Consider the following 11547-nt stretch of genomic DNA (forward strand, 5'->3'; position numbering starts at 1 on the left):
AAAATAATTATGCATCATTCGCATACTCATGGCAATTTCAAATAGATCATATATCAACTATTTATTTCTAAAAAATATATAAAAAGGGAGTCTATGCATTGATATCTACCATAAAATGTCTAAGCCATAACAAATGAGAAGCTGTACAACTTAGCTCTAACATAATAGATATGATATAGCTAGTTCTTTTAGGTACTTGAATGTTTCTCAAGTGTTCTAGTCCATTTACTATTATTGCCTTTGAGAACATAATAGCTAAATAATCTCAACGTGTTACAAAAGATATATATTGTATAATTGTCCAATTTTTTGCAATTTTTTCCATTCCTCTGTGAAAATAACCTAATATGGGTTCATTGTCAATAACATCTTCACCATCTAGAGTAACGATGAGTCGAACAACACCATATAGAGTAATGATGCCACATGTTTGATTAATAAACAAAACAATTTAATGGAGAAGGAAAAAAAAAAGAAGAACAATAAGCTTTATACGAATGAGGGTTATTACATATACCATCCGTAAACCTCTAACCTCTTCACTAGGAAGTATCATTCTACCAACCCTGCAAGCTGATTTGCTATTATTAATGTAGCTATTTAATGAATAATTTCTTGTTTCGAAGCTGTAAATTGAACTTATACCTGGTTTAAAGAGTCAAATCAAATCAATCGAAGGTTCGACCAGTTCGGTCCAGAATTTGTCCTAACTCCTAAGTATCCGGGCGACCCTCTTGGTTCGAAATTCTGCTCGCTTGGAGATAACGTATAAATAAATTGAAAGCAGTGAAAGATGGCGAATTTCCGTTAAGATCGTTGTCGGTACAGAACATTGGGTGCCATTTCAAACCTGGAACATTTGGTGCAACGAAATAATCGATTACTTCCCAAGAACGACCAACCAATCGGTTTTTCTTCACCGGAACTGAAATCCGGTAAGATTGCCGGCGGTGGTCGTTCTCCCTAACTTCGAATTGCACGCCCTTACCTGACTTTCTTGGCAGGGAAGAGGGTCATAAAGATATTAATACATCGATTTTTTTTTCGTTCCTCCTTGCCAAGGAGAGGTGAAATCCTCTACATTTCGGATTTCGCATTCGAGAAGAGGCGGTGGTCGCTTACTCGCTTAGCGGAGAAGATGAATGGTCAAGGAGGTCCTTTCAGGAAGAGCATGACTCTTCCTAGCTCGTCTTCACGGGGAAGGAAAAAGGGTTTGGAAAATGGGAGTACATCATCTCGTTCCATGTATGATTCATGAGTATAATGCTCTCCAAATTCTCTCTGTTTCGTTTTTCTAATGAGCATAAGTTTGGTAGTTTGATTTGGTGCAAGGGCATCGTACTATTTAGGCTTTTTTCTAATGGCTGATCCTAATAACTAGTGAAATTGATGAGAATATTTTTTAAATTCCTTTTGTTTTCATTTTTGGTATCCAATACATTTCTGTCATCAAATGCAGCCCAATTAATCTCTTTATTAAGTTGTTTTTTTAGTCTCCACGAATAGATTGCTATGGTTTTGAATCCATGCAGGAAGTAGAAAACTTTTTATGTTATGCAGATTGATATTCCCATTTGAAGCTTGGCTTGTTTTAATAGAACGTTTTATGGATCTAATTTATGAATATTATGTTGGGCAAGCTTAGTCTGGGATAAGCAAAACTCTTGATTTAATGTATTCCATCAGCTCTGGAGCTTTTGGTGTATTGGCCCACTATGGGATTGGTAGAAAGTCTTGGTTTAATGTATTTCATCAGGTCAGAGCTTTTGGTGTATTGGTCAAGAGCCTAGTGTAGCCACTGAGGTTATTTTTTTTCTTCTTTTTTATAAACATAGTAATTGTTACAACAACTGGCTACCTAAAAATGTTCAGTTCAGTTTTATGAATTCTGTCCTGGATGCCTAAAATGATTTGTCAGTGCTGTCTATTCATACATTTTCCCTTTCAAACTTCTTAGCTCCTTCCCCTGGTACAAATTTACTACTGTTGCAAGTTCAGAAAATGTGGAGTCTTTCATTAATGCCACGGTTCCTGTGTGTTCTCCTTGGCAAATCAGTGTATTAACATGACTTTTATGCCATGGCCTGGGCCAGCACTGGCTTACATCTTCTCTCTGTTTACTATAATGTTGCTAAAGCATTTGAATTGAAAGTGGTGGCATTATAGTAGCACATTTTTTGCTCTTGTTTTCTTCTGTTGACAGGACACGATCTGGTGAGCGTACTGTAAAGAACTTGCGGCTCTCAAGAGCCTTAACAGTACCTGAAACTACTACCATTATTGAGGCTTGTCGTCGGATGGCTGCTCGTAGAGTTGATGCTTTGTTGCTCACAGACTCAAATGCTCTACTTTGTGGAATTCTAACTGACAAGGTATGGCTAAATTATGTGTTGTTCAAGGTATCTGAAACTTCTAACCTGATTGATGATACCCCAAGGAACAATTGTTGTCTCCTGGGGTCTTAACTCTTCTTTCTGGTCTTCCTCTTAAAGACCGCTTTTGTTTGTTCCTCTTTTGTTAATTAATTATTTATTCATCCAAAAAAAAGGTATCTGAAATTTCATCTACGTTAATGTTTCTGAAGGTTTTCCATTTTATTTATTTGTAGGATATGGCAACAAGAGTCATTGCTTGTGAGTTAAACCTTGAGGAAACACCCGTCTCCAAAGTCATGACAAGGAATCCAGTTTTTGTTCTTTCAGACACACTAGCTGTGGAAGCTCTGCAGAAGATGGTGCAAGGTCTGTATACTATTTACAGTTTTTTGGAATGCACTGGCTTTCATGTCGAACACTTTCCCTATTTGTGTTTATGAAGTTGAGATCCCAATACATCTCTTCAGGGAAATTCAGACATTTGCCTGTTGTGGAGAACGGAGAGGTTATTGCTTTACTGGATATAGCAAAGTGTCTATATGATGCAATCACACGCATGGAAAGAGCTGCTGAGAAGGGAAAGGCCATTGCTGCAGCTGTTGAAGGAGTGGAAAAGCATTGGGGGACTTCAATCTCTGGTTGGTGGAAAGCATCTGGTGTTTTGCTTTTCTTCCGGTCCCCTCTCATTCCTTTTTGGACCACTCTATGTTCGACCAGTCAAAATATGAATTTGTTAATGTACTGAAGCATATTATTGGTTATTTTGCAGGTCCTAACACATTCATTGACACCCTCAGGGAGCGAGTGTTTAAACCTTCATTGTCTACTGTTATTCCAGAGAATTCAAAGTAGGTAATATTGTTTCTTGGAATTGAAATTAGTTGTCTTACAGAGCCATTTGCTTTTGGGTTTATGCTTTATTTTGGATGCCTTTGTGCCATTTTGACTGATATTTGTCAACTACAAGGATAGTGACAGTGTCACCCACTGACTCAGTCTTAACTGCAACCAAAAAGATGCTCGAATTTCGATTGAGCTCCGCAGTTGTAACTGTTGGGAATAAGCCTCGAGGAATTCTTACGTGAGTATCTTCTTATGCTTATTGACTTACCTTACATTTAATTCTTTGCGTATAATTTCCTAAACACGCAGTAGTGTCAATTATTGCCAAATGGCCTAGCTTGTCTGAGGTTTTCATTTATAACTCAAGAGGTTCCAAGTCCTAAACCTTATTTCAACTTTTATTGTCTGTAAGAGAAATCTAATCTGAGCTGCATCTGATGGATTGAGTTAGATATGCGTCAACCTTTTCCTATTTGGATTTAATCCATTTTACATCCTCAATCTTCTCTTTCAAACTCACATACATCCAGAATTAACTCCATGGCTCAACTTCTAAAATTTTGGCAACTTTGTTTTAAACTTCTGAAGTTACGGAAACATTAGGGAAGTGCCATGATTATGAAGCCTTGTCAATCTCTTGCCTTTTTTTTTAGTAATTTAAGGAAGATGTATCTGTAATACCTATTTTTCAATTACCCTTTTTTTCAGTTCGAAGGATATCCTGATGCGGGTAATTGCACACAATCTGTCACCGGAGTCAACTCCTGTGGAGAAGGTATGCTGTTACACAAATGATTTTTCCCAGCTCAAGTGAAGTTACTTATTCTGTAACCTTTAGTAAGAATTAAATTCTGTTCTATATCTTTAAGAGTTATCAAGGAGTGTGTGTCATTTTTCTGTTTCCCGCTAGTGAACTGCACTTTCTCAATGTCTAAGCATCATATATTTTACTTCCATTATCCAGGTCATGACCCCAAATCCTGAATGTGCTAAAGTTGATTCCCCAATTGTCGATGCTTTGCATACTATGCATGATGGGAAATTTTTGCATCTCCCTGTTGTGGATCAAGGTATCTTTGCCTTCCACCAGATTCCTTTTTTTAGTGATAAGAGTACTGATTTAATCCTAATTTCTGGTAAATTTGGATTCCTTGCTACAGATGGATGCACTGTTGCTGTTATTGATGTAATTCATATAACTCATGCAGCTATAGCCACTGTAAGCTGCATCCCAAGTTTTTGTTTATACTACCCTTTTGACTTTTAATTATGCAATTATTTCTACAAATGCTTGTTACAAAGGAACTATATGCAGTCTGTGTGTCTGTCTCTCTGGTACATTGATGGTAGCTTCACAACCTTGGTATTTTGATATGTGTTAATACTCCTAAATGAGGAACTTTATTGTATATTTTCTGCTTTCTTCATGTGGCAAATTATCCTTGCCTCCAGTCTCCTGCTAGCAACTATTTCCCTGTTCCTCAGTGTAGGTGCTTTATGAGGAGGCATCCTCACACTACATGAAAATCATTTTTTATGGATGTTTTCTAATTTAGGATTTGAATCATCAGTTGCTGTTCTGATGGGGAAAGCTCCAAAACAAGTGTTTATGGGATTTTCAAATTGCAACAGACGTTATCTGGTCCAAAAAACGCATGTTTGATCTTGAGTAGCTTTCTGACAGATGGTCTGGATTGCCCATGTTGTCCAATGCAGCTAAAAAGAGGTGCAAGTAATGAGGGTAATTTATGAGAAAAAAGTACAAAGTTATCAACAGAGAATTCTATAATATTTAGAATTCTTTGGATGTGGTTTTGGAACTTGTAATATAAAGAGCAGATCATTGGCTCATTTAACCTCTCGGCAATGTAGTCCTAATCCCTAAGCAGTGAAATCCAGTGGGAGATCAGCTTCTTACAGAATTGCAGGCATAGCATATAACCAGGTTTTTTTTTTTTTTTGGGGGGGGGGGGGGGGAGAAAACTACATTTAATCAATCTGAGATTCCAGCCAAATGAACAATGCAAGCAGTAGATGTAAGGCTCTAAAGTGTGATGTGACTCTGATCAACGGATTTGGGATAATGCGAGAATCCTTCTGAGGCGATGTACTTTTGGAACTTAGAACACTATAAAATTTGGTTGCATAAAATCTTTATGCCTCTGATGTAGCATAAATTGAATGATGGTCAGTGATCTAAGATCTTAGATGAATAAGCTGTTAGGGAAAATTAGGGTTTGTAGAGAATTTCACAGTACTGTTTGGGGTTTTTGTTTGGCTCAAAACAGGTGTTGAAGATGGGGTTGAGAGCCTATGTTATGTTCTCTAAATCTGGGGGATTATTGACAGATGGCTGTGGGATTAAGTCCCTTTGATTTCTGGACTTAGGGTTAGGGTTTCAGGGATCTTCTGACATCAAAGGATAAGGCTTTGGATTGGGAATAAGGGCTGGAATTGGCTTGGGGTGCTGGTGTGTATCCTAGGATGACGGATTTGTAGTTTGGGAAGATTCTAATGGGTGAATATGCAGATATGGATGGAAGACTTATGTATATGGAGAAGGGCTTCAATGGGGGTTGGAATCAAAGTAGAAAATAAAAGGATGGAAAGGGGAATGAAAATTGCAGTGTTACTTGGATGAAAAGCCTTGTAATGAATGAGATGAAGGTGCATAGAATAGGCAGGCTGAAACTTCAGTTGAAAAGGAATAGAAACCTCGTCGGTCAAGCACCTAGAGCTTATCATTGCTGGAGCAAAAACTCCTCTCAGACCAAACAGATAAGGGCTGAAATACTCAAAACTTATTATTCTGAATTTTGTGACTGTTACATGCGTATGGCTTATTCATAGCATTACAATTGGATTCCTAGTTGTACTCAAATGGAAAACTGAAATGGAAATATAATTCTAACTATAGGTATTAGCTAATAAAGATTATCTAATTAGTGTATATCAGGTCCTGATAAGGTCTATTTAGTTAATGTGTATAGTCCTTGATAAAGTCTATTTGATTAATCTGTATCACTCTACTTAATTAAACCAAATAAATAATCTATTTCATACATGGGTAGACACTAAATTAATGGACTCATATAATAGGTAGACCTGTAAATGGATAGCCAAAATCCGCCTTCGAATTCGTATTAATATTCGTTTAAGGGTATCTGTATCCGAAAATTTTCTTACCGGAGAATATCTGTATCCATCCGCTAATCAACCGGATTTGGATTCGGATAATTGCTTATTAGATTGAATAATATCTGGATAAAAATTTATCCGGATAGAGTAAAGTATTCAACATTTTTTTCTCTAAAAAGGGTTGATAATCAGATTCGGATACTGGTAAACGGTAACCGAATAATCGGAAATAAGAAATTATCTGGTTTAAGTAAAGTATTAAACATTTTTCTCTAAAAAAAGGGCTAATAATCAGATTCGGAAACCGGTAATTGGAAAAAAGAAAAAAGAAAAAAAAAGGACAATCACAAATCACCAATCAATAATTGGATAGTTTATTGGATCGGATTATAATCGGATATTCGATGAAGTTTTGGATTCGAATTCAGATGCCTTCTTTAATTTTTACTAGATTCGGATTCGGATAGCGGTTTTACTAATCGGATTCGGATTCGGATTCGGATACTAGTGTATCCGGGCCGAATCCGATCCTTTTAGAGGTTTAATAATAGGCATATGACTACATGAACACATGAAACAAAGGGACAACACACGTATCTATGAACCCTAGGTTGATTTCAAAGGAAAATAGGCTAATTTGGTGCCATATTTGCGTCAGCCTCTTAAACAAGAACTGATATGCAATTGTGGAAAGACTAGATATGATCTGTTATCACCACTTGATTTGCTCCTCCATCCAATAACTTTTATTTTAGGCCCATTAAAGTGGCTTGTCAGAATAGAAAACCATTGGACCAAATGGCTAAAAATACAAACCCATTAGAAGTCTTATATCTACCAAAATAAGACCTTCTATGTGATTTATTTGCATCACTCAAAGAGGTGGAGAAAAGACAAAAGTTTCTACAACAACAACAAGAAAAAGCCTTATCCCAACTAAATAGAGTTGGCTCCATGGATTCTTGCCTTTCAATCAATTCTATTTGAGGTCATGTTACATACAAGGCCTAAGCTATGCATATCCTTTTTCACCATTTCTCTTAAGGTTATCTTAGGTCTGCCCCTAGCTCTTCTAGTTTCTTCAATCTGAATTATAGCACTTTTCTGTACAGGGGCATATATAGGTCTCCATCGAACGTGGCCGTGCCACCTTAAACAACATTTTTGAAACTTATCACTTATTGGAGAAATTCTCAGACCAACTCTAATATGACCATTCATTATCTTATCCTTCATAGTTTTGCCACTCATCCTTCATAGTATCTTTATTTCTGCTACATTGAGTTTATCTATACAATTCTTTTTAATAGCCTAACACTCTGTACTGTACATTTTAACTGGTTGAACGACGGTCCTATAGAATTTTCCTTTAAGCTTTAATGGAATACATCGATCACACAAGACCTCATACGCACCTCTCCACTTCATCCACCCTATTTTAATTATTTGGAAAACATCCTCCTCTATATCACCTCTTTTGTTTATGACTGAACCTAGGTGCTTTAAACAATCACTCCAAGGAATCTCCTTATTGTCAAATTTCACCACTTCATCGTCTGCCCGATCATGACTAGAGTTACGAATTGGATATTTTGTCTTCGTTCTACTTAGTTTAAAGCCTCTTGATTCCAAAGCTGCTCTCCATGATTATAACTTGGTATTAATCCCCACTTGAGTCTCATCTATCAACACAATATCATCAGAAAAAAGCATACATCAGGGGACCTCGTCTTGAATGTCTTTGGTTAATTCATCCATTACAAGTGCAAATAAATATGGGCTTAAAATTGATCCTTGATATAGCCAAAAGTTTCTACATACTATTATTTCTTTTTTTTCTTCTTCTTTTCTTTTCATTTCCTATTTTACTTGCTGTAAATTTTATCATCTTTTTGAGGTGGTATCTTTCTTAATTTGAATGACATCCCATTGAATAATCTGTTCTAATGGTATCTGTTATTAAATAAGGTGAAAGGCACGGGTGGTGGGATTGGAAATGAAACAGCAATGGTTAACTTTTGGGATTCTGCCATGGCATTGGAACCTATGGATGATGAAGAAGAGACACGGAGGTTTTCACTTTCTTATAAATGGACTGATACATCTATTGTTTTAGTATTGTTCTAACTGTCTTTAGTGGATTTGCAGTGAGGGATCATTGAAATTGAACTCTGAAGAAACAGAGACTGGGAGGATTGTAACTTTAAGTTCATATGGTTTGCCTAATGCCTTTGGCTTCAAGATTGAAGATAAAAAGGGTCGGATGCATAGATTCTTCTGTGGTAAATTTCTGCTTTCATCCCTCAACAAAATTGTAACATCTACTGATAAGATTCATGAGATGATGTGATGGACCAACTCTATGAACTTTGCCACATAGTGGAGTAGGTCAGACCTTGTTCAATGAATGAGTCATAGTATTGCAACCATCTGGGAAATCAACGGAGTTCAGTGATCCTGACTTCATTATCATCCAATTCATTGCTTCTCAAAATTCATATAGCAAATAGTCCTATAAGTCAGTAGATTGAATAATTGGATGACTCTGTTGTTTCTTGGCCAAGGGTCATATGGATCAATGAACTGGTGCAGGCAGATCTTTTCTTTGTTAGCATAGTTATTTTCTTTTCTCCTTGGTTCTATTTGTAATACTGAGGAATTGATTTCCTCTTGTTGTGGTTTTTGTCAGATACTAGTAGTTTGACAAATCTTCTAACTTCCATCCTCCAGAGGGTAGGTGGAGACATTGATCGGAACCACTTGCCCCAAATTCTGGTATTTTGCAACCCATAGGTCATGTTTTACATTCTGTTCATTGTAATTATTCTGCATGATGGTGGTTTTTCATCTGCTTAAATATTTCTGTAAACATTTGTAGTATGTAGATGGAGATCATGATAAAATCGTGATTGCATCGGATGATGATCTTGTAGCGGCTGTGGATCATGCAAGGCAGGTTGGTTTGAAGGTAGGATGATTCTTGTCCCCTTTTCTTTGTAGGAAAATGGAGGTAGTCATATCTTCTAGGGTTGTCTATTTGTGAGGCTTCCCATATAAGCATGCTGTTATTCGTTCAAATACTTTGATCCAAGGGAACTGTCTAGCATTGAGTTGCTTTGGTATCCACACTTCTAGTGGTCAAATTTTGGTGCTGTGGTGTTATCCTATTGATGTTGTTTAATGTTACCTGGTTTAACATTTTTCCTCAAATACTCCAACACTGATTGACAATTTTTAAAACAGAGTCTGAGGTTGCATCTAGAATATTCAGGGAACGACGGTCAGATGCATGGTAGAGAATTGGATTACGCACACAAGGATGCATGGGCTTCTGCATACAGTGCTCTTGCAGCAGGGGCTGCAGTGGTTGCTGGACTTGGTGTACTAACATATTTGAACAGATATGGTTGAGTATTAGCCTCCGATGTTCTGGGTTACCATGAATTGCCGGAGCACCCAAGGAAGTTGGGAGAAGCAGTATTTGATCAGAAAGGATGCATTTTCCAAATGACCTCCTGGCTTCTTCTGAAAATTGAGGAGGTATTTTTTCTTTTTCTGGGGGTCTGGAAATATTTTTTTTTCTGTTTCTACAGCTGTATGGTAGATAATCTGGAGTCATTAACATCCCACTTACCCAATAATTTAACCCGGCAGGGGAAAAAAGGGCATTAATATATAGATCTGCTGATCCCCATGCCATAGACTAACTACATAGCATGGTCAACTTACAAGATCATGGCATAACATTCTTCTGAAAGGATTTGTAAAGAAAAGCATGACCCACTGCAGCTTTATGTGAACTGTGTGCTTCTTGAAAGTGGATTTGGATTCATGGTGATTACAGGTTGTGGAGGTCTAAAGATTATTTATAATGTCTCTTGTTACAAGTTGTAAATGATATTGCTCAGTTATGAATTGTTTCCTTCAAGCAATGAAAATCAGGACAATAGATAGTGGAATAACACATTCTTCCTCTCCCATATGGTGGCTTTATAAAATAATAATTGGGAATGACAATGCTCTGACTACTTCATTCATATATATATATATATATTTTCTTGGTAGCACGTCTACTTCATATGTTATATATTTATAAAATCCCAAAAGAGATTCCATTCAATAAGAGAGGACAACGGAGAATTCGTATCGGCGGTGACCAGTCGACACGAGTCATATTCATGTCTCTAACTGTCTCAGTTTTGTTAAAGCAACCCTAATTAAACACGTGATGTATTTATAGAAAATTTATTTTCCATGTGCTGAATATGTTTGTAGTCAAGCATTTACCAGAAAAACAAAAAAGACTATCTGTTATGTTTAGTCAAGCGAATAATCGAGCGCCGTACGACAATAATTTGTTTGATGAATGTCTTAGGGATAATTTTGCAAAGACAAAAAAAAAAAAAAAAAAAAAATTGAAGATGACAATGTCATTTAATACTACTACCAACCCAGCACGATAAGAATAATTGAATATGGTAAATTTGAACTGCGTATGTGGGAAAAAAATAAATATGTGGGCCATATGTAGTGGGTCTCATTTTTTTACTTTTTCAAATTTTTTTACCAAATCCTACCAAATTTATGGGGTTTTGAAAAGTTTTGAGGTGAAAAAGTTGGATTGTCACGTCATCAAATAAGTTTCTTTCACTTTCCTACTCCAAACAACCAAACAATATACACTTTTAGGAAAAGTATAAAAAATTTATTTTTTTAAATAAATTTTCCATCTTTTTTTTTTCTCACCCCACATTTATTCCAGCAAATAAACGCAGCCCAGATGTCCAAGGTTCTTGTATAAGTAGTGTTTGAGGAATTCATTTTCATTCATTTTATCAGTATTTAGAGGTGGATTTTACTTGTATTGTGCAGTGGAACCGTCTTAGGGAAGCACCGTCTTTTACCCTGATGAATACAAAATCTAGACTCAAACACGGGGATGGAGGAATAGTTTTCCTATTTAATTTTACATCTTCTTAGCTAAGTATGAGAGTCAAAGTTGAAGATAATCAGATACCAATCTGGATAAATCAAACTTGAATTGACAAACTTTACTTGCAAGTTACAACTGTAGATGTGTAGAAAGTTACCCAAAAAAACAGATTGTAAATCTGTAGAAGTGATTCCCTTTCATTCTTCTGCCAAAAAAATGATTCCCTTTTATTCTTTTACAGCTCATGATCTTCTGCCT

At 36.5% G+C, this 11547-nt stretch overlaps 1 protein-coding gene across 1 annotated transcript; it reads left to right on the forward strand.

Moving 5' to 3' along the window:
• The first annotated feature begins 831 nt into the window (after positions 1-831).
• On the forward strand, positions 832-10349 carry LOC149006301 (CBS domain-containing protein CBSCBSPB5-like). Its single transcript, XM_089166752.1, has 14 exons — positions 832-1245; positions 2204-2372; positions 2609-2741; positions 2843-3013; positions 3145-3223; positions 3343-3456; positions 3927-3993; positions 4183-4288; positions 4379-4437; positions 8325-8428; positions 8505-8638; positions 9046-9131; positions 9235-9324; positions 9600-10349. The coding sequence occupies exons 1-14, from the start codon at positions 1139-1141 to the stop codon at positions 9765-9767; spliced, it is 1587 nt and encodes a 528-aa protein (XP_089022878.1). The 5' UTR covers positions 832-1138; the 3' UTR covers positions 9768-10349.
• The last annotated feature ends 1198 nt before the right edge of the window (positions 10350-11547 follow it).

Source organism: Hakea prostrata, chromosome 8, assembly GCF_041222555.1.
Source record: "Hakea prostrata isolate BN-2017 chromosome 8, UWA_Hpros_2, whole genome shotgun sequence".
NCBI classification, from domain to species: domain Eukaryota; kingdom Viridiplantae; phylum Streptophyta; class Magnoliopsida; order Proteales; family Proteaceae; genus Hakea; species Hakea prostrata.

Excerpts from the sequence above, each read along its gene's own strand:
- LOC149006301 (XM_089166752.1), top strand. The coding sequence starts at position 1,139 with ATGAATGGTCAAGGAGGTCCTTTCAGGAAGAGCATGACTCTTCCTAGC. Across the intron at positions 2,373-2,608 it reads GTGGAATTCTAACTGACAAG|GATATGGCAACAAGAGTCAT; the intron begins GTATGGCTAAAT and ends ATTTATTTGTAG. Across the intron at positions 4,438-8,324 it reads CTCATGCAGCTATAGCCACT|GTGAAAGGCACGGGTGGTGG; the intron begins GTAAGCTGCATC and ends TTATTAAATAAG.